This window comes from Pelodiscus sinensis, unplaced genomic scaffold (genome assembly GCF_049634645.1).
Source record: "Pelodiscus sinensis isolate JC-2024 unplaced genomic scaffold, ASM4963464v1 ctg34, whole genome shotgun sequence".
Taxonomy (NCBI): Eukaryota; Metazoa; Chordata; order Testudines; family Trionychidae; genus Pelodiscus; species Pelodiscus sinensis.
The window spans coordinates 3,546,373-3,568,392 of NW_027465849.1; the positions used below are offsets into that span (position 1 = coordinate 3,546,373).

A 22,020-nucleotide genomic window follows, 5' to 3' on the forward strand; every position below is an offset into this window, starting at 1 on the left:
GGAGATTCAAAGGCCGCTTGGCTCATTAGCAGAGCACCCACAGCTGGCTGTTGAGTTTCTACTGGTGGTGCACATCTGCACATGCCTCAGTGTAGATAAAATTATTCCGCACATGTATGGGAAAAAAATCACCCATGGATGGAAAAGATTAGAGGGAATGTTGCTCCCCTCCCTGAGCTGGGGAGAGAACCCAGGTGTCCCAGCTCCCCCTGATTTAACCACTAGTCACCGCTCCACTCCCTGAGCTGGCTCTTAGGGGCTTGGTGTAAGGAAGAGGCGTGCGTTTTAAGAATGGGAACAACCAGTAGGATGGGGAAATGGTTGGATTGAAATGCTGCCTAGGAGAGTTTAAGATGCAGCTTTTCCTTCCCGTCGGTGGACACCGCTTGTGCCTGAAAACCCACCACGCCGCGGTTAACAACTCTGCTTTCCATCTTACCTAAACCCGTGGCTTTGGGGGGGGAGGGCATCCCCGGCAACACAGGCTGACCCATGTGCTCTCCATGGCGGGGGAGCTGATGCTGGAGAGCAAGGCAGGGGGCAAGGCGGAGGGCAAGGCGGAGGGCAAGGCGGGGGGCTGGGGGCAATGGGCTGCTGGCTGCCGTGTCTTTGTGTGGGGCTGGTGCATGGCTCTGGGTGCAGCTCTGCACACTCACCAGGGCTGGTGTGTGAGACACAGGCCAGGCTGGGGCGCTCAGGGGCCCTGGTGGGACCCCAGCTCCAGATGGCACCCCGGGGAGCCCATCACCCACTCTAACCACTAGACCCCACTCCCCTCCCAGGCCAGCACAGGACAGAGGAAGTGCTGACTTTGAGTCCCACTCAGAGTTGCTCATTGTGTAACTTTAGATAGATAGATAGATAGATAGATAGATAGATAGATAGATAGATAGATAGATAGATAGATAGATGGGGTGGGTGGGGTTAGATAGAGGGGGTGGGTGGGACAGATAGATAGATAGAGGGGTTGTGGGGATAGATAGATAGATGGGGTGGGGATAGATAGATAGATAGATAGATAGATAGATAGATAGATAGATAGATGGGGTGGGTGGGGTTAGATAGATAGATAGAGGGGTTGTGGGGATAGATAGATAGATAGATAGATAGATAGATAGATAGATAGATAGATAGATAGATAGATAGATAGGGTCTGTCTACACTACAGCACTAATTCGAACTAACTTAATTTGAATTAGTTAATTCGAACTAAGCTAATTCGAACTAGTGCATCTAGACCTAAAAAATCATTCGAATTAGCGTTTTGCTAATTCAAACTAGCATGTCCACATTGACTGGACCCTGAACCGAGGTTAAGGCTGGCCGGAAGCAGTGCCGGCAGGGCATCAGGTTAGGACTTAGCTGTCTCAGGCTAGCTGAGGGCTGTGCTTAAAGGGACCTGACCCCCACCCCGGACAGACAGTTCTCAGGGTTCCCCGCTCGCTTGTCTACCTCGATGAGGGACAGCAAAGCAGTCCTGTCTTGGAGAGCCCTGAGTGCCCACACTCGGCACATCACAGCACTTGGCCATCAGCCCGGCTGCACTTGCCGCAGGCTGCCATCCGGGGGGGTCAGTCGGGGGACTGTCAGGATCCAGGAGGCCCTGCAGGAGAGCTTCCACCCCGAGGAGCCCGCAGAGCCACCCCAGTCCTCCCCATTGGGGGCTCGTGCCCCATTCCTCCCTCACCTCCTTCCACTTACCCCTCCCTAGCCCCCCTTCCTGATGTAAAAAATAAAGGACACGTGTTCAAAAATAGAAACTCTCTTTATTTAACAAAAATGGGGGGGAGGGGATTAACCTCTGGGGAGACTGGGAAAAGGAGGTGGGAGAGAGGGTGGGAGAGGGGAGGGGGAAACCTGGGAGGAGGGAGCTGGAAGGGGGAAGCCAGGGGAAGAAGGAGGAGGGGAAGTATAAAACTATGGTACGCCCACATCTTCAGTACTGTGTACAGATGTGGTCTCCTCACCTCAAAAAAGATATTTTGGCCTTGGAAAGGTTTCAGAAAAGGGCAACTACAATGATTAGGGGTTTGGAACAGGTCCCATATGAGGAGAAGCTAAAGAGACTGGGACTTTTCAGCTTAGAAAAGAGGAGACTGAGGGGGGATATGATAGAGGACTATAAAAGCATGAGTGGTGTGGAGAGGGTGCATAAAGAAAAGTTCTTCATTAGTTCCCATAATAGAAGGACTAGAGGACACCAATGAAATGAATGGGTAGCAGACTTCAAACTAATAAGCGAAACTTCTTCACACAGTGCATAGTCAACCTGTGGAACTCCTTGCCACAGGAGGCTGTGAAGGCTAGAACTAGAACAGAGTTTAAAGAGAAGTTAGATAAAGTCATGGAGGTTGGGTCCATGGAGTGCTATTAGCCAGGGGGTAAGAATGGTGTCCCTGGCCTCTGTTTGTGGAAGGCTGGAGATGGATGGCACAAGACAAATGGTTTGGTCACTGTCTTTGGTCCATCCCCTCCAGGGTACCTGGTGTTGGCTGCTGTCGGCAGATGGGCTACTGGGCTAGATGGACCTTTGGTCTGACCCAGTACGGAAGTTCTTATGTTCTTATGTTCTAAGCTCAGCGCTCCGGGCCGGGGGGCTCACTGGACCAACTTGATTTTCATGCAAACCTGCTCCTGGTTTCGCATGTGGCCTTTGGTGGCCAGGCTGGCAGCTCTCCTGCCCTAGACGGCCACTTTCCTGTGCCTAGTGTGGAGATCGTGGATGTTGGAAGCCTCCCCCCAAACCTCAATGAGGTCCACGATCTCCACACTAGACCAGGCAGGCGCCCGCCTCTTGCAGTCCTGGGCAGGCTCCTGGGAGCCGCCAGCCTGGTCCCAGGAAGAGGCGGAGGGCTGGGTGGCAGCGGGTGGCTGGCTCATGCTGTGTCAGGTGCAGGGTCTGCTGGCTGGGTGCTGGCAGGCTTGCACCTGGCACGGGCACCGTAGCCAGCCCGTGCCCCTTTAAGGGCTCCGGGGCCAGGAGGGGGGCAGAAGAGTTTCCCTGGTGGTGCCCAGAGTGGCCACCAGGGCAAGCTGGGGAGGGCTAGCCTCCCACTAGTTCGAATTAAGTGGCTACACAGCCCTTAATTCGAACTACTTAATTCGAACTAGGCTTAGTCCTCGTAGAATGAGGTTTACCCAATTCGAATTAAGTGCTCCGCTAGTTTGAATTAAATTTGAACTAGCGGGTTGCCTGTGTAGTGCCTATGAAAGTTAATTCGAACTAACGACTGTTAGTTCAAATTAACTTTGTAGTGTAGCCATTCCCTTAGATAGATAGATGGCGGGTGGGGATAGATAGATAAAGGGGATGGGTGGGAGTAGATAGATAGAGGGGGTGGCTGAGATAGATGGATAAGGCAGATAGATCGTTCATGGGGGAATGGGGTGGCTGGGGGTAGGTGGCTGAGTGGATAGAGGGGTTTGTGGGGAATGGAGGATTGAGGAGTTTGGGGGGGATGGAGGAGTTCATGGGGGATGTGGGATAGAGGGGTTTGCGAGGGACGGGGGATAGAGGGTTCTGTGGGGGGGTTATGGGGGATGGAGGGGTTCATGGGGGATGGGGGATAGAGGGGTTCATGAGAGATGGGGGATGGAGGCTTTAGGGGGATGGAGGATAGAAGGGTTTGTGGGGGAACGGGGGAAATAGAGGGGATTGCGAGGGATGGGGGATGGAGGGGTTCGTGGGGGACGGGGGATAGAGGGTTCTGCGGGGGGGGGTTAAGGGGATGGAGAGGTTCATGGGGGATGGGGGATAGAGGGGTTTGCGAGGGATGGGGGATAGAGGGTTCTGCGGGGGGGGTTATGGGGATGGAGAGGTTCATGGGGGATGGGGGATAGAGGGGTTTCCAGGGGAAGAGTTTTGCGGGGTGGGGGGGTTCATGGGGGATAGAGGGGTTTGTGAGAGACGGGGGATGGCGGGTTTGGGGGAATGGGGAATAGAAGGGTATGTGGGGGGATGGGGGAATAGAGGGGTTCATGTGGGATGTGGGATAGAAGGGTCTGCAGGAGGGGTTATGGGGGATGGGGATAGAGGGATTTGCGGGGGGTGGAGGGGTTCATGGGGGATGGGGGATGGAGGGTTCTGTAGGGGGGTTATGGGGGATGGAGAGGTTCATGGGGGATGGGGGATAGAGGGGTTCATGAGAGACAGGGGATGGAGGATTCAGGGGGATGGGGTATAGAAGGGTTTGTGGGGGAATGGGGGATGGGCGATAGAGGGGTTCATGGGGGATGTGGGATAGAAGGGTCTGCAGGGGGGGTTATGGGGGATGGGGATAGAGGGATTTGCGGGGGGTGGAGGGGTTCATGGGGGACGGGGATGGAGGGTTCTGTAAGGGGGTTATGGGGGATGGAGAGGTTCATGGGGGATGGGGGATAGAGGGGTTCATGAGAGACAGGGGATGGAGGATTCAGGGGGATGGGGTATAGAAGGGTTTGTGGGGGAATGGGGGATGGGCGATAGAGGGGTTCATGGGGGATGGAGGGTTTGGGGGGATGGGGATGGAGGGGTTCATCAGGGACAGGGGATAGAGGGGTTTGCGGGGGATGGGGATTCGGGGGGATGGGGTAGCTAGTCTGGAGGAGGCCGGGGGGGCAGGCAGCTGCGGGAGGCGGCAGAAGGCGGGGCGGCGGGCGCCCAAGGGCAGCGGCCGACAATACTCCAAGTGGCTCAGGGCTGCCAATCTCCCGTTAATAGCGCTAAGGAGCTTGTGACCAACGTCACGGAGCCAGCCCCGCGGGAGGGGCGGGGGGGGCCTGGCGGAGACCCCCCCCTTCCCAGGGAGTCTATATGAGCCGGCAGCACCAGGGCCTGGGAGATGCCAGTGGGAGCCGAGGAGCCCACCTGCTAGAGCCAGGCTGGGAGCGGAGGGGCGGGGGTGCTAGGCCGGGGATCGGGGCGCGGGTGCTGGGACGCGGGGGCTAGGCCGGGCTCGGGGCGCAGCATCGGGGCGCCATGGGGAACAGTAAGAGCGGGGCCCTGTCCAAGGAGATCCTGGAGGACCTGAAGCTGAACACCAAGTACACGGAGGACGAGCTGTGCAAGTGGTACGAGAGCTTCCAGAAGCAGTGCCCGGACGGGCGCATCAGCCAGGCCGAGTTCGAGAAGATCTACGCCAACTTCTTCCCCAACTCCGACCCCAAGGGCTACGCCCGCCACGTCTTCCGCAGCTTCGACACCAACAACGACGGGACGCTGGACTTCCGGGAGTACATCATCGCCCTGCACCTCACCTCCTCCGGCAAGACTGACCTCAAGCTGGAGTGGGCCTTCTCCCTCTTCGACGTGGACCGCAACGGCGAGATCAGCAAGAGCGAGGTGCTGGAGATCATCTCGGTGAGTGCGGAGCAAGGGGAGGGGCTGCGAGCTTCCTCACAACAGTGCCCTGAGGGGGTGCTGTGAGCTTCCCCACAGTAGTGCCCTGAGGGGGTGCCGCGAGCTTCCCTACAGCAGTGCCCTGAGGGGGTGCTGCGAGCTTCCCCACAGTAGTGCCCTGAGGGGGTGCTGTGAGCTTCCCCACAGTAGTGCCCTGAGGGGGTGCTGCGAGTTTCCCTATAGCAGTGCCCTGAGGGGGTGCTGCGAGCTTCCCTACAGCAGTGCCCTGAGGGGGTGCTGTGAGCTTCCCCACAGTAGTGCCCTGAGGGGGTGCTGCAAGCTTTCCCACAGCAGTGCCCTGAGGGGGTGCTGTGAACTTCCCTACAGCAGTGCACTGAGGAGGTGCTGCGAGCTTCCCTACAGCAGTGCCCTGAGGGGGTGCTGTGAGCTTCCCTACAGCAGTGTCTTGAGGGGCTGCTGCGAGCTTCCCCACAGTAGTGCCCTGAGGGAGGGGTGAACTTCCCCACAACAGTGCCCTGAGGGAGGGGTGAACTTCCCCACAGCAGTGCCATGAGGGAGGGGTGAACTTCCCCACAGCAGTGCCGGGAGCAGGGGAGGGAGCAAACAATGTGAACTCTCCTATAGCAATGTCTTGTAGGGATTTCAGCCCAGAAAGGAGGGGGAAGAAGGCATGCTGCGAGCTTCCTTCCTAGCAGTGCCCTGAGGAGCCTTGCTGTGGTGCCCTAAGGGGATGCTTGGCCATTCCCACCCCACAGTGAACGGAGCCAGGGGACTCCCCCCACACCCCCCGGGCTCCTGGCTGGTGCCCACGGAGCCAGAAAGTCTCTCCCTAGCCCAAACTGTGGTTCCTGCTTGTTCTGCCGACTGGGGGACCGGCCCAGCCCCGTCCTCTGGGCACCAACCCTCAGCCAGCGTCACAGCCTGTTCCCGCTCATGCCAAGCACGCCGATCCTGCCTGGGCTCCCCCGCCCGTGGACAGAGGCCAGGCCGATGCAGCATCACAGCGAGCCCATCTACCCCGGCATCCCGCCTGCTCCCTGCCGCGCAGGCCTGTGACCGGCCAGCTCGAGCGGGTGGAGTGGGCAGAGAGGGGCGTGGAGGCGGCCTGATCCCTAGGGCAGGTGGCAGGATTGTACCCGGCAGCATGACAGTGGATTAGCCCCGATCAAGGCTTGCGTTGGTCGCAAATACATCCCTGATGGGATTGCAGCCTCTCCCCCTCCCCTGGGCGCCAAATCCTGTTATGCTAATTTATCCGGGCTGAGCCTCTTGGCTGCCAGCCCCCCCCTCGTTAATTTTATCAGTATGGCCTCACCCGGCCCCACAGAGCCGCTCCTGCAGGTCAGGCAGGGTATCTGGGGCGCTGCCCCACACCGCGGCAGAAAATAACGAGCCTTAAGCTGGATTTGCCATGGCCAAAAGGAGGAGGAAGGCTGGGGGGGGGAGGAGGAGGAAGGCTTGGGGGGGAGGGAGCAGTGATCACGATAAAAGGTGAGAGAGATCACGATAAAAACCACGTGGAAATTCGTAGAAGGGGCTAAAAATGCCACGGCGCTCACAGCCGGTCACTAGACCCAACTCCCCTCCCACAGTGGCATCTCCCTCGCTCTCTAACCACCAGGCCCTCCCACCCCCAAACGGCTAATAGAGCCTGTATTGCAATCTATGGCTTGCCTGCCCCCTGGTGGCGAAAACCTCCCTTTGCTGCTTCTGCCCTGGGGCCAGGCTGGGGGTTAGTGTCTTGCCTCTGAAAGCAACCTGTGGGGTGGTGGGTTCCCAGTCCCTCAGCACAGGATCAAGGCAAGGTGAGCGGCTGCTCCTCTCACCTTATGGCCACAGCGGGCCTGCGGAACTACCCGCCACAGGATTTCAGAGAGGCTACATTTTTTAAAAACAAAAGAACATTTCTGGGGAGGGGGACGGGACCCAGGTAGATTTAACCCAAGCCAGGAGGAATCGATTTGTCACTGCTGAAAATCCACTGCCCATTCCATCCAAACTCGATCTGCTTCCCCAAACTCGGAAAACACCGTGTTTGGATTCGACCCGTGCCAATGTTTTTCCTCCGGTGGGTTCTGGATTTGCCCATTTCCAAAAGGGAAGCTGTTTTGGGGGGAGGGTTTCAAAGAGCCACTTTCAAAATCAAAAGATGATTTCCTTGTGAAAACGTTTCTTTCGGTCTCCCCCATCCCCCACCTTCTTCAATCCATTTTTTGACTGGGTGGAGGGGAGAAACTAGCCGACCATACGTGGCCCCTCACGACCGCTAAGCCTTTCCGCACTGGGCACAGGGATTTAAAAGAAGACCAGTGAAATCACCGATTTTAAAGCTCCTTTTCCTTTTGTGCCGCCGTGATTTCTCAAAGCGAGTTGCTTTCTCGCTTGCCGATGGGCCCGTTCAAACATGTCGATTTATAACTCGCAGGTGCCCTTACGCTCGAGTTTGTGCATCGCTTTGCTTCCTGGCAGGGGCCGCTGGACATTTATTCGAGCAGGGGTGTAGCTTAAGAGAGGCAAATTCTTATCCGGGGTACGTTTTTAGAATGGGAGAAAATGGTGACTCCCAGCTTGCTGGCTTCCTATGGCCCTGCCATCTTTACAAAGCTTGTCTCAGAAGCGACCTGCTTCCCCCTGGATCCTTGACTTGTCTAGAAAAACAGCCTTTCACACCCGTTTCCGAGAAGGGTGCAGCACGCGTGTAGTGAGACGCTACGTTCTGGCCCGTTCGGCTTTGGTTTGCAACTCAGATTCCCTTCGGAACAGACGTCTCATGAAGGAAAACTTGCTTTGTAAATGGAATTACAAAAATGTGATTTAACCTTTCTACATTTTTTTTTTCAAAGAAAAACCCAAAAAGTGCTAATTTTAATCCAGCCTGGGTCTGCGCCCAGGGTTCATCTGCGACCCACCAGCAAAGTCCCGTGTACTCAGAACAAAAGCTGGTGTCTGATCCCCTCCCTCTGATCCCAAATTATCTGGCTCCTGGTGGCATCACAACAGCCAATGCCTCTCCTAGCACGTATTCGCCTCCACCCCACCAGCCTGATCACCATGCCCTCCCGCCAGCCAGGGCCTCTGATCCCCCATTAATCAGGGATTAGCCCTCAGCTGCAGTGGGCCTGAACCTAGGGAGGGATCAGTGGGTAAGGCAAGGGAAGGAGTCACCTGCTCGTCAGTCGCAGGGGGAGGGAAAATCTGTGGATGACCAGTGGAACTGCCTGCTGCTGGATTTTGCTAAGACGAAGGCAGAAGTGACAAGAGATTGGGGGCCTTGTGAGAGGAGGTTCATGGTTAGGGGGAAGGTATTTCTCATGACCAGGCTAGCGGCCAAGAGAGAATCCCGGGGTGGGAGGAAGAGTCTCACCAGGAATGGGTGGGGTCCTGGAGTAAGGGGTCAGAAACAGCGACCTCCACAGTGGGGATGTTAGATATCGGTTCACTGAATAGTCGATTCGTCTCATGAATTCTTATTGGTCACTCGATGAGTCTATAATGCCCAGGGGCGGGGCCGGCAGCTAGTGCGCTCCGGCCTCACTCCCTGGTTTTTAAACTGGCTCCCCTCGCGGATCAGCTGCCTGTTGCCCCACACTGCTGCCACGGATTCAGAGGCAGCAGCCCCTGTCCAGGGGGGTCTGAGCTCCTGGACCTGGCACGAGCCAGAGCTGAGCCAGGCTGCCTGCCCACCCGGCTCCTAGCACACTTGAAATGCAGAGGTGCAGCAGGGTAGGTCCCGGATCCGGCGCGAGCCGAGCCTGAGCCGGGCAGCTGCTGAAACACGTCCTGGGGGGTGGGAGGGAAACGAGGGTCGTCTAGTGCGTTAGCCCCGATGCTTTTGCTTATCCACTGCACCCTTACATCCCTACTCCAGAGTGGGGGAGGGACCTGGCTGGGAGCAATGGGGGGGGCGGGGGATTGAGACTCATAGCACGCAGCAAACAGAATGGGTCGCCATCTACCCATCCCGTCCCGCCCCCCGGTTCATTTCAATCCCCCTGTCCATCCATCCATCCCCTCAATCCCCCTGTCCATCCATCCATCCCCTCAATCCCTCTGTCCATCCATCCATCCCCTCAATCCCTCTGTCCATCACCCACCCACCCCTACACTTCTCCCTCCATCCCTGATCCATCCATTCAGGCCCGGCCAAAGGGTTTGCGGAGCCGAAGGCAGGACGCTGGGAGTGGGGCCCTGGGCCTGGCCGGTTTGCCTTGCTCTAGAGCCTGGCCTGGCCTGCATCCATCCACCTCTCCCCTCTCCCCAGACAGTGCCCCCCCATCCACGCCCACACCCATCCCTCTGCCACCCACCCGATGTCCCTCTCCCTCTCCAGTACATCTAGCCCTGTTGCTCCTCCCCCACCCGGGGGGTAACCCCCCCCCGTGTTTCCCTGGCATAGCCCCCATAGTCTGGGTTAAGCCCTTCGCTCAGTCCCTGGGACCATTTAATCATTTTTCATATCCCACAGGGCTCTGCGGACAGTTCATATTCAGTGCCGGGTGCAGATTAATCTCCCAATCCGGAGGGGGGGTTAATAACCCCCCACCCAGCCTGCACTTGGGGGGCGGCTGCGAGGAGCTATGTGAGGCACAGGGGAACAGCCCAGCCCTGGGGCTTAGGGGTAGAGTAGCGGGGCTGGGAGGCAGGGCCCCTGGGTTTTCTCCTTGGCATGGGGAGGGTAGTGGGGGCTAGTGGGTAGAGCAGGGGAGGGGCACGCTGGGAGCCCACCCCACCTCTGCCCCATTGCAGCGCTAAGCCCCAGAGCTGGAAAGCAGCTTTGGGAGAGGGTCTGGAACGGACCTACCCCCACACCTTAAGCAGGGTGGGCTAGTGGGTGGAGCAACGAGACGGTTCACACACCCACCAGCTGGGAACTGGGACCCTCCCAGACATGCAGCCAGCTCTGGGGTGGAGCTGGGTAGGCAGGGCTCTGGATGGCACCCAGCTGATGGCGAATGCGCTCTCTGCTCACAGGCGATATTTAAGATGATCCCCCCAGAAGAGCAGAAGGCGCTCCCCGCCGATGAAAACACCCCCCAGAAACGAGCCGACAAGCTCTGGGCCTACTTCAAAAAGGGGGACAACGGTAAGGGATCCTCCCCCCCCCCCACGCTCTCCCTCCCTTCCCCACCGCGGCCAGCTCAGAGCTGAATGGGTTGGAGCCCTGTACCCACCTATCGACTAACCCTAACCCCTCAGGCGACACACCGAAGCCCTTTTAACCTACCACAGAACTCAGCTCTAGAGGGGAAAGGCCCCAGACCCCAGTCCCTTTCTCCCAGAGCCAGCCAGTCCCCGCCATGGGGCTGGGTGGGGGTCAGCACCCCCTAAAAGGGAAAAGTTCCATGTCCCATTCTCCACCTCGTGAGCCAGCCAGCCCCCCTGCCATGGGGCCAGGTGGGCGCTGGCACCCCCTGGAGGGAAAAGCCCCTGCCCCATTCCCTGTCCATCAGCTGTTGGGAGTGGGCGCCCCCTGGAGGGAAAAGCCCCCCCACAATTCCCTGCCCCAGCCAACGCCCCCTAGAGGAGCCAGGCTCTACATTGCAGTCTATTAACCCCCGGATCCCTCTGCCCTTCCGTCTTCTCCCCTCACAGACAAGCTCGCCGAGGGGGAGTTCATCACAGAGGTGATGAAGAACGAAGCCATCATGAGGCTGATCCAGTACGAGCCCAAGAAATAGGCAGCGGGGCACCGGGCTGGAAGGGGGGGACGCGGGAGCCAAACAAGAGCTGCAAGTGAATGAATAAGATCCGAGGGGAAGGCACCGGCTCCGGCTCCCGCTGTATGTTGCCACTGTCAGTCTTCACCCCCTCCCTGGCTAGCTGTGTCCCCCGCCGCGTCCCCAGCCCACACTGCCCAACAGGCTGCTGTGGGGGGCCTCCCAGAGCCCCCCGGAAATGGAGAGGAACAGGGGGCAAGCGTAGGAGGGGAAGGGCTGATGGGAAGGAAGGACGGAAGGAAAGAAAAGCAGCAATGAGGAAGGGGAAAGATCGGAGGATGGAAAGAAGGCAGAGCAGCAAAGGGAAGGGAGAGAGAAATGGCTGATGAAAAAGAAAGGCCGGGCACTGCCCAGACACAGAGTCACCGGGGTCAGGGCCCCGTGGGGCCAGGCGCTGCCCAGACACGGAGTCACCGGGAACGGGGCCCTCTGGGGCTGGGCGCTGCTCAGACATAGTCACCGGAATCGGGGCCCCGTGGGGCCAGGCGCTGCCCAGACACAGTCACCGGGATCGGGGCCCCATGGGGCCGGGAGCTACCCAGACACAGAGTCACCGGGATCGGGGCCCCGTGGGGCCGGGCGCTGCTCAGACACACAGTCACCGGGATCGGGGCTCCGTGGGGCCGGGAGCTACCCAGACACAGAGTCACCGGGATCGGGGCCCCGTGGGGCTGGATGCTGCCCAGACACAGAGTCACCGGGATCGGGGCCCCGTGGGGCTGGATGCTGCCCAGACACAGTCACCGGGATCGGGGCCCCGTGGGGCTGGATGCTGCCCAGACACAGAGTCACCGGGATCGGGGTCCCGTGGGGCTGGATGCTGCCCAGACACAGAGTCCCCGGGATTGGGGCCCTGTTGTGCCAGTGCCGCCCAGACACAGATTCACGGGGATCAGGGCCCTGTCGGGTTGGGTGTTACCCAGAGAGTCACTGATCGGGGTCAGATGTGGCACAAGAGCCCGGAGTTGAACCCAGACATCTTTCTCTAATGCCCCAGCCATGGCTCCCTCAGCTGGTGCAAACCACTGCCCACCTGACCTGCTCTGCCTTTTCCATTTGCTCTGCCCGTCCTCAGACCTGATCGGTTCCCTCTCTCGGGCCCCCCACAGCAGCGGTGTTAGGCGGATCCTTTGTCCTCTTGCCCGCCCCCGACAAAGCCAGTGTGGGGAAAACCGCCCTCACCCCCCACTTCTCTGTGTTGTGTGGCTGCCGGCTGGTCCCCCCCCCACAAGAGCCAGCAGGATTCCCGGCCCAGGGCTTGTTGCGGGGGAGGGAAGCAAAGGGCATTTGTCTTATTCTGTACCCGTGTTTGGTTTTCAATAAAGAGCGTTGTGTGTAAACCACCCGCCCCTGCAGTCCTGCCTGGGGGGCGTCCAGAGTGAGGCAGGAATCAAACCAGCCTCTTGCAGGTCCATGGGCCCTGCTACAACTGGAGAGCAGCAGGGACACAGCCTGTCCACTAGCCACGTGCCCAAGCCCTCTGTGAGCAGCCACGTACCCCCTGCCACCACTAGCTGGGGCAAGCTGGAGTGGTCAAAGCAGGAGCTATTGGTCCATGGCTCCCAGCACGCCTGCTCTAAGCACTAGCCCCCACTACCATCCTGGAGCCAGGGAGAGAACCTCACTCTAACCCCAGGCAGACGTGCCCTCCTGCTCCCTCCCACCCACATGCAGTGCAGGGATAATCCCTTTGTCCCAGGCCTATTGGCAGGGGGGTTGTTATACAACAGCCTCCCCCCCCCCCCCGCCCAGCGGCTTCCAATCCCGTTAGCAGGGATCAGCTCTGCGCCCGGTGTAAACACGGCCCTAAGCAGCTTGGCCTAATCAACCAGGGCCCGGCCCCCAGGGGACAGATGGCAGCAGCAGTGCCAGCCAGAACCCACCTCCCAGCTAGGCCAGGCCTGGGCTTCCCCTGCCAGCCCAGACTCTGGGGGGACTCCTCATCTTCCCCACCTGCAGAGGAAGCTGACCAGGGAACAGCTTCCTAGGACCATAGCTGGGGCCCTGCACCCTTCCGCCAGCAGCTGTGTGGGGGCCACTGGGGTCGCCTGTAGCAGCCATGGAGTCACTGCCAAGACCAAGTGTCTGGGTCCCCAATGGCACCATGGAGGGGACATGGTGTGTGTGGGGGGGGTGTCTAATGGAGTCACTGTATGGGAAGCCCTCCCAGCCTCTTCAGACCAACTTCCAGGACCCATCTGGAAGGGTGAGAGGATTATTCTAAGAGGGGTGGGCGAAATTCTGTGGCCTGCACTGTGCAGGGGGTCAGACTAGATGATCATAATGGTCCCTTCTGACCTTAAAGTCTATGAGTCTATGAGTCTTGGGGAGCTGGGACTCATGGGTTCTCTCCATGGCACTGCAAGAGCGGTGGGGGCCTGGGAGCCAGGTCCTCTCCCTGCCCAAGGACACAGAGGCAGAACCATGTCTCACCTCCCGCCTCAGTTTCCCCACATTATGTATGAGGCACAGGGGCCCGCCCCCGCCCTCCAGCAGCCCCAGGGGGCCCACCCATCTTCCCAGTCTCCCCCCACAGAGGCTGGGCCACACCGCAGGCTGGTTTGAACGCTTTATTGGGACACGAGCGCCCTTCACGCAGTCTTGGTAGCCCGAGTTCTCTTCTTCTTCACCACCACCGGCTTCTGGCTCCGCAGGATGGCGCTGGCGCGGCGCAGAGCGGCCTGGCAACAGGAGCGTGTGAGGCTGGCACACGGCAGGGCACGCCCTGGCGCAGCCCCCCCCCCCCGGGAGTGGAATGTCCCCCCAGGGCTGGGGAGGGGGTGGGGCGGGTGCATGCATGGAATAGGCTGGCGAGCCGAATGCCAATCAACACTCCACATTTGGAGATCATCCCACTGCAGCTACACTGGGGGAGGAGGTCCTGCCCAGGCATGGCGAGCCGAGCACCCACCTGCATCCCACAACCACAGGTCTCCCTCCCCCCACACAAAGGCAATCAACCAGGCATGGCGAGCCGAGCGACTATCACCACACTGAGGAATGCCCCCACTCTAGCATCTCCAACCAGGCATGATGAGCTGAGCACTGAGCCCATCGGCCCAGATTAAATTCAGGTCCTCCCGTCTTGAAGGGGAAGTGAACAGTCAGCCCCTTTCTGCCCAAGGGCACAGAGCTCTGGCCAATGGGGCAGTGCCCCCCCTCCAAAGGGTTCATAATCACAGGTGACGTCTCTGGGGAGCCGGGGTCCAGCCCCAGGACAGCGGAGGCTCAGCCTGGCACTCACCATGCGCAGGTCCTTGCGGTAGTTGTTCTTGCGGATGATGTGACGCAGGCTGTTGAGGGTGGCCCGGGCGTTCTTATTAATGGTCGTCTTCTCATAGGACGTGGCTGGCTTGCGCTGACCTGGGGCAGGGACCACAGATCAGAGCCAGGAAAGGCCACAGCGAGAGACGGCAGAGAAGGAGCTGGTCTATGTAGCAGGACACGACAGGGCGTCTTTCCCCAATGGGAACCATCTCTGAACCAGACTCTGGGCAGGGACTGGCTGGCTCAGCGGGGCTGGGAATGGGGCAGTGGGGCCCTTCCCCTCTATGGGGCACCAGTTCTGAACCCCCAGGGAGTGGACTAGTTGGCTCAGCAGGGAAGGGAATGGAGTATGGAGCGTTTTGGGGGCCCAATCAGCGCGCCAGACACATGGGTCTGGATCCTCCTCTGCCCTCCCCAGAGATCCCTGACTGGCAACGTGCAGCAGGGGAGAGGGAAACCAAGTCTGGCCCCCAGAATCCCTTGCCCCGGGTGCAGGGAACCAGCCCACCGCTGGCATCCCTGCCCCCACCCACCTGCCCGTTTCTTCAGCACCACCACAATGCCCTTGCCGTCGGCGGCTGGCTCCACCCCGACCGTCTTGCGATGGATCAGGCCATTGTAGCGGAAGGAGTTCCGGGCCTTCAGGTTATTCGGCTCCTGCCAACAGGAAAGGAGCCGGTGAGCAGGGCTGGGCCCCACCTCAGCTCCCGCGTCCCCCCTTGCCACGGGGGCTCAGGCCAGACTGGGAGCCCTTGGGATGGAGGCTTCGTCTGGCGGGGCCCGATCCTGGTGACTGTATCTGGGAAGGGCTGGCTGGGAGTGGCAGGAGACTGGGGTGGGGTCCCCAAAGGGGCGGGGAATGGAGCGGGCAGTGGAGTGGGGAGGATCCAGGCGGTGGAGGTACCGGTGGAGGGATAGAAGGCAGTTTCCGTGGGAGTCCAGTGAGAAGATAGAGCGGAGGGGGGAGTTGCAGTGGGAGTGGAGAGGGAGGGGAGCGGTGCCCGGAAGGGGGAGTCCCATGGGGGGGCACTCACGATGCTGTAGGTTTGGGAGGTTCACAGGGGGATGGAATGGAGAGTCTGGGGGGGGTGGGGAGCACTCACAGTGCTATAGGTTGGAAGGGGGTCCCGTGGGAGTTCAAGGGGGAGGGCGGAGGGAAGGCCCCGAGGGTGGGTCCCAGGGGGTACTCACAGTGCTGTAGGTTTGGGGGGGGCCCGAGGGAGCAGAGGGGGGTCAGGGAGCACTCACGGTGCTGTAGATTTGGGGGGGCCCAAGGGAGGGTCCCAGGGGGGCACTCACGGTGCTGTAGGTTTGGGGGGGCCGAGGGGGGCACTCACGGTGCTGTAGGTTTGGGGGGGCCGAGGGGGGTCCCGGGGGCACTCACGGTGCTGTAGGTTGGGGGGGTCCCGGGGGGGGTCCCGGGGGGGCACTCACGGTGCTGTAGGTTGGGGGGGTCCCGGGGGGGGTCCCGGGGGGGCACTCACGGTGCTGTAGGTTGGGGGGGTCCCGGGGGGGCACTCACGGTGCTGTAGGTTGGGGGGGTCCCGGGGGGGCCCGGGGGGGCACTCACGGTGCTGTAGGTTGGGGGGGCCGGGGGGGGCCCGGGGGGGCACTCACGGTGCTGTAGGTTGGGGGGGCCGGGGGGGGCCCGGGGGGGCACTCACGGTGCTGTAGGTTGGGGGGCCCGAGGGGGGGTCCCGGGGGGGGCACTCACGGTGCTGTAGGTTGGGGGGCCCGAGGGGGGGCCCGGGGGGGCACTCACGGTGCTGTAGGTTGGGGGGCCCGAGGGGGGGCCCGGGGGGGCACTCACGGTGCTGTAGGTTGGGGGGGCCCGAGGGGGGGTCCCGGGGGGGCACTCACGGTGCTGTAGGTTGGGGGGGCCCGAGGGGGGGTCCCGGGGGGGCACTCACGGTGCTGTAGGTTGGGGGGGCCCGAGGGGGGGTCCCGGGGGGGCACTCACGGTGCTGTAGGTTGGGGGGCCCGAGGGGGGGCCCGGGGGGGCACTCACGGTGCTGTAGGTTGGGGGGGCCGGGGGGGGCCCGGGGGGGCACTCACGGTGCTGTAGGTTGGGGGGGCCGGGGGGGGCCCGGGGGGGTCCCGGGGGGGCACTCACGGTGCTGTAGGTTGGGGGGTCCCGGGGGGGGTCCCGGGGGGGGCACTCACGGTGCTGTAGGTTGGGGGGTCCCGGGGGGGGTCCCGGGGGGGCACTCACGGTGCTGTAGGTTGGGGGGGCCCGGGGGGGGTCCCGGGGGGGGCACTCACGGTGCTGTAGGTTGGGGGGGCCCGGGGGGGGTCCCGGGGGGGCACTCACGGTGCTGTAGGTTGGGGGGGTCCCGGGGGGGGTCCCGGGGGGGGCACTCACGGTGCTGTAGGTTGGGGGGGCCCGGGGGGGGTCCCGGGGGGGCACTCACGGTGCTGTAGGTTGGGGGGGTCCCGGGGGGGGTCCCGGGGGGGGCACTCACGGTGCTGTAGGTTTGCTTGTTGCGCTTGAGCAGGAAGCTGGAGCAGTTCCGCAGGATCATCCACTGCAGCTGGGCGGACATGGCTGCGGGGGGGACACGCGTTAGCGGGGGGGGGGGGGGTGAGAGCGGGGGGGGGGGTCCCACGTGGGGCCGGGGCCGGAGCTCCGCGCGTTACCTGCTCTCGCGGCCGCTGCCGGAAACGGAAAGGGAAGAGGCGGGTCGGTGCAGGGACTGAACTTCCGGCCCGCGCGCCCCGCTCGCTCATTTCCGGCAGCGCTCGGGAATCTCCGTCACTGACCCCCCCCCTCGCTCATTCGACAGCGCTCGGCTCTTTTCGGCACTAGCCTCAGGATCCGGCCCCGCCCCCTCTGCCCCGCGCCCCGCCCCCGGTTTTTCTCCCAATCCAGAGCCAGGTGGTTGCAACAAAAATACCGGACACGCTTGACGTGACGTCACAATGGGCATTCCATCGGCTGTAGAACGCCCCGGGCAGTGCTGTTCGCTCCGTTGGTTTCCCGGACACAAAGCTCGACCCCCGGCCTGCCCGGTTCAAAACCGCACACCCGGCCACCCCGTACCGGCGAGCCGCACGCTGTTAATCTGGGGTATTACGGTAGCACCCCACAGCGCATGGCCCCCACAGTGCATGGTGCTGCACGTTATCAATGGGGTGTATTAGAGTAGCACCCCACAGCGCATGGCCCCCACAGTGCATGGCCCTGCATGTTATCAATGGGGTGTATTAGAGTAGCACCCCACAGCGCATGGCCCCCACAGTGCATGGCGCTGCACGTTATCGATGGGGTGTATTAGGGTAGCACCCCACAGTGCATGGCCCCCACAGTGCATGGTGCTGCACGTTATCAATGGGGTGTATTAGGGTAGCACCCCACAGCGCATGGCCCCCACAGTGCATGGCGCTGCATGTTATCAATGGGGTGTATTAGAGTAGCACCCCACAGCGCATGGCCCCCATGGCCCCCACAGTGCATGGCGCTGCACGTTATCAATGGGGTGTATTAGAGTAGCACCCCACAGCGCATGGCCCCCACAGTGCATGGCACTGCACGTTATCAATGGGGTGTATTAGGGTAGCACCCCACAGTGCATGGCCCCCACAGTGCATGGCGCTGCATGTTATCAATGGGGTGTATTAGGGTAGCACCCCACAGCGCATGGCCCCCACAGTGCATGGCGCTGCATGTTATCAATGGGGTGTATTAGAGTAGCCCCCCACAGTGCATGGCGCTGCACATTATCAATGGGGTGCATTACATTAGGACCCAAAGGTGCATAGCCTGCATGGTGCAGAATAGTATCAGAGGGGTAACTGAAGTGTAGGCGCATGCAAGTAGTGGAAATTTCCAGAGGCAGGTATAAATATGCAGGCCCCCAAACTCATGACACATCTGGGGGCATCAGGGATGGTGCGGAATGTTACTGCTGGGGTGTATTACGGTAGTACCCCACGGTGCATGCCACTGCACATTATCAATGGAGTGAATTACAGTAGCACCATGGGAGGAGAGTTTTTCCATGTCTCTGTGACTTTTTTCTTGTAGCTCAGTGATCACTGAGGGCTTGCAGTTCGGGAGCGTGTCCAGGGCTGGGCTGGCACGGGCTGTGGGTCAGGAATGAGGGGCACCAGCAAGGCTGGGGTGGGGGCAGGGCTGACAGGGGCTGTGGGTCAGGAGCGAGGGGCACCGCTCATTGTGCTGAGCTGTGGGGGCTGCTAATTAATAAGCCCTGGGGGGGTGCATTGATCAGGGCTGGCGCAGGCCGGGGATCGATGGGGCGCAGGGCTGGCTCTGGTTCTCAGTCGGGCTGGGGTGGCAAGCGGGCGGGATGGGGCTGTGGGGAGCCCTGGTGCTGCTGGCCCTGCTGGAGGGCGGGGGGCGCCCCTTCGAGCTGCAGGAGGCCATCCGGGAGCTGCAGACCGAGAACACCCAGCTGCAGGGCCGGGTGCAGAACCTGAGCCAGGCACTGGGTGAGCTGCGCCTGCTCGTCTGGAACCGCTCGCGGGGTGAGTGGGGATGGGCCCTGGGAGCAGAGCCCCCCCCAGTCCAGAGCCCCCCTCCTGGGGCCCCCTGACAGCAGAGTCATCCCACCTCCCAGAGTGCAGATCCCCTCCAATGCAGACCCCCCCAGGCCTATTCCCCTGGAGAACAGAGCCCCCACCATTGAAGGCAGCCCCGAGACCTGAACCCCCTTTTCTGAGCCCTCCCAAACCAGTGACCCCCTAACTGGAGCTGTCCTGCAATGAGACCCCCCCCTTTGAGATCAGTGCTCCTCCCCACAGTCTTCTGCCCCCAAACCTGGGGCTCCTGGGCCTGGAGACCCCCTCTTTACACCTTCCTGCTGCACCCCCTCCCAATTTACCCCCTCATTGGAAACCGAGCCACAAACCTGGATGGGGAGGGGGCTGAATCATCCGGCCCTCGACTTCTCTGCCAGGGGAGGGGGAGAGCCTGAGAGGGGCTTGTCTGGGAACTAGATTGAGGCCCCCAAACTCATGACACATCTGGGGGCATCAGGGACTGACCAGGCTGGGTGAGGAGACCAAATGGGGCCATGGTTGGGGGAGGCAGTCTAGTGGGTTAGAGGGGGGGGCGATGGGGGAGGGTTAGACTGTCCCCTGATTCCCCTCTGTCCTTGCCCCCAGATTCGGGAGCCATGCCCGAGCACCTACTCCACGACCACCTGCCCTGCCGGCCAGACCTGCACCACGGCCGTGGGGCCGCACCCCGCCTCTGTGCCCCCCGCTTGGGGCTGCTGATGGCCGGCCTGACCCTGGGGGTGCTGGCTCTGCCTGGCCCCCTCCTGCGGCTGGAGGGAAGCTGAGTCACGGAGCACCCAGCTGCAGAACTCTGTGGGGGAATTATACAGGCAGTCCCCGAGTTACGCGGATCCGACTTATGTCGGATCCGCACTTACCAACGGGGCTTTCTTGGCCCGGAGCTTGCAGGCAGCGGGACCGCCCAGAGCGCAGCGGTCCCGCCACCTCGACCTCCGGGGCGAGAAAAGCTGCTCCGGGTGCCCCTGGTCTGCTGGGGACCGTCTCCAGCAGACCAGGGACACCTGGAGAAAAGCCGGGGAGGCGCAGGACTCTGCTGCCGCTGCGGCTTTGCTCCCGGTGTCCCTGGTCTGTTGGGGGGGGGGGGGGCGCAGCTAGTGCGCCCCCCCCCCCAGCAGACCAGGCTTTTGTTGTGGACCCTGGGGTAGAGCAGCTGGGGTGCTGCCGGGTTGGTCCTGCAGGGACCTACCTGGTAGCCCAGCTGTTCTGTCCCAGGCTCGAGATTCAGCCGCTGTTGAAACTGATCAGTGGCTGATTCCAGGAAGCTGGGGGCAGAGCAATTCAGCCTCCAGCTTCCTGTAGTCAGCCCCTGGTCAGTTTCAGCAGCAGCGGCTGAATCTGGAGCCAGTTCTGACTTACATACAGATTCAACTTAAGAACAAACCTACAGTCCCTATCTTGTACGTAACCCGGGGACTGCCTGTACTCAATGTGCTTTCCCCTGCCTCCACCAGGGCGGCGCCAGGTTCCAGGACCCAAGGCTGCCGGTTCTCGTCCCGCCCTTGGCCCTTGAAGGGCGACTCCAGATCTTCCTTGCCCTTGCAGGGGAGAGGCGACCGACCTCTGCCCATTAGGAGGCTGGAGAGCAAAGAACAATCGGGGAAGGGCCAGAGTTGGGGTGAGGAAATCGCCCCCCCCAAGCAACCCTACAATAATAAACAGCCTGGGACAACACAGAGAAGGTGGTTGGCCTCATGTTTTGTGGTGCTGGGACCCCGCTGCTCCCCCTCAGCTACAGATCCACCCACTGCCCTACCTTCACCTCCCCTGCAGGCTCCTCTCTGCCCTTTGGGACAACATCTGCCCCCGGGGCCACATCCACCAGGCAGCTCTGTGCCAGCCCTTGGTCTGTGTCCACAGGCCCCACAGTGGCTTCTTAGCCTGCTGCCCCCACCTCCTCCAGCCCCAGAGCGGGCCCTGACTGCAGCACCAGGAAGGAGAAAACAGCTGGGGAGGGGAGTGAGGTCTACTGGTTAGAGCGGGGGCTGGGAGCCAGGACACCTGGGTTCTTTCCTGCTGAGCTGTGGGAGGGGATTGGGGTTGCCTCCTCCCAAACCTTAATGTCTCAGTCTTAAACCCTTCCCAATCCCAAAGGCCCAATTACACCCCTCCAGCCCTTCCCAACCTGGTGTCCAGTTCCCGGTGAACCCCTCCCTGCCCCAGAGGAGCCGGGATAGAGACAACCTGCCCCCCAAGCATGGGGCTCGGCTGATTCTCATGCCATAGGAGGGTCGGGGGGGGGTGTGTTCTGGGAACAAGAGAAATGGGCACTGGGGATTCACTCTGGAACCAGCAGCTTTTTGGGGGGCAGGGGGCAGATTCAGGTTCATCTCTTGGCCCCCATGGGGGACACAACAGAAAGAAAATAATTCAGGGAGACACGTCCACACTTCCAGTCCCCAGCCTGCTCCGGAGTGAGTCTGGGCTCAGCAGGGGCCTTGAGACAGAAGCGGGAGCCTCGGGCTGGGCTGGTAGGGGCTGCGGGTTGGGAGTGAGGGGCTCTATCAGGACACACACACACCCCCGGTCAGGGGAGGCCCAGCCCCTCCTCCTGTCCCCTACAGTCAGTTGATTACCAGCTGCTGCTAATTGTGTCATTAAGTGGAAGGCCTTGATGACCTGGGGCTGCAGCTAATGTGGGTCATTCGATGGGCTTTTTCCATCACGCCCGCCCCCAAGCAGGGGCCCAAAAGTCCCTGGGATGGCCAAGGCTGAGCAGGGGACAGACATAGTACCAAGGGGGCCTGATCCTGCAGCCCTCCCCGAGCCAGGGAAAATGCGGGAGCCCTGGTTCCCATTCCCCCTGCTCTAACCACTAGACTTCACTCCTCCTCCTCAAGCCAAGGAGAGAACCCAGGAGTCCTGGCTCGCAGCACCCCCCGCCTCCCAAGTCAGCCTCTGGCCTCTAATGACTTCCCTGAGTCTCAATCAGCTGGGCTGTGGGCCTTAGGGGGCTGCCTGGCTCGGTACCATGTGGCTGTTAATGAAAGGAACATGCCAGGCTGGGCTTTGCGGCCAGCTGGGCATTAATCCCCGGATTTCAGCCTCTGCTGTGGGATCCCTGCACTAATGCTGACCCCCCCGCCCCCCACCGCCTGGGAAAGGAAAAGGCTGGGTGGGAACTGGCAGCTCCTAGAGGAGACAGGTCCGTGCCCCATTCCC

General features: G+C 61.2%; 2 protein-coding genes across 2 annotated transcripts; one reads left to right on the forward strand and one right to left on the reverse strand.

The window, feature by feature from the left end:
- The first annotated feature begins 4,673 nt into the window (after window positions 1-4,673).
- RCVRN (recoverin) lies at window positions 4,674-11,189 on the forward strand. Its single transcript, XM_075915513.1, has 3 exons — window positions 4,674-5,338; window positions 10,310-10,421; window positions 10,931-11,189. Exons 1-3 carry the CDS (start codon window positions 4,958-4,960, stop codon window positions 11,014-11,016), a joined length of 579 nt encoding a protein of 192 aa, XP_075771628.1. The 5' UTR covers window positions 4,674-4,957; the 3' UTR covers window positions 11,017-11,189.
- A 2,422-nt stretch (window positions 11,190-13,611) lies between these two features.
- On the reverse strand, window positions 13,612-17,035 carry RPL28 (ribosomal protein L28). Its single transcript, XM_075915259.1, has 5 exons — window positions 16,960-17,035; window positions 16,785-16,867; window positions 14,856-14,979; window positions 14,300-14,418; window positions 13,612-13,736 (listed from the first exon to the last, which is right to left on the reverse strand). Exons 2-5 carry the CDS (start codon window positions 16,863-16,865, stop codon window positions 13,647-13,649), a joined length of 414 nt encoding a protein of 137 aa, XP_075771374.1. The 5' UTR covers window positions 16,866-16,867; window positions 16,960-17,035; the 3' UTR covers window positions 13,612-13,646.
- Window positions 17,036-22,020: the final 4,985 nt, after the last annotated feature.

What these genes read in the sequence shown, in the direction of transcription:
- RCVRN (XM_075915513.1), top strand. Translation starts at nt 4,958, where the DNA reads ATGGGGAACAGTAAGAGCGGGGCCCTGTCCAAGGAGATCCTGGAGGAC. An exon ending in AGGTGCTGGAGATCATCTCG is followed by an intron (nt 5,339 to 10,309) that starts GTGAGTGCGGAG and finishes CTCTGCTCACAG; the next exon opens with GCGATATTTAAGATGATCCC. An exon ending in CTTCAAAAAGGGGGACAACG is followed by an intron (nt 10,422 to 10,930) that starts GTAAGGGATCCT and finishes CTCCCCTCACAG; the next exon opens with ACAAGCTCGCCGAGGGGGAG.
- RPL28 (XM_075915259.1), bottom strand. Translation starts at nt 16,865, where the DNA reads ATGTCCGCCCAGCTGCAGTGGATGATCCTGCGGAACTGCTCCAGCTTC. An exon ending in ACAAGCAAACCTACAGCACC is followed by an intron (nt 14,980 to 16,784) that starts GTGAGTGCCCCC and finishes TCCTGTTGGCAG; the next exon opens with GAGCCGAATAACCTGAAGGC. An exon ending in ACCGCAAGGACCTGCGCATG is followed by an intron (nt 13,737 to 14,299) that starts GTGAGTGCCAGG and finishes TCCTGTTGCCAG; the next exon opens with GCCGCTCTGCGCCGCGCCAG.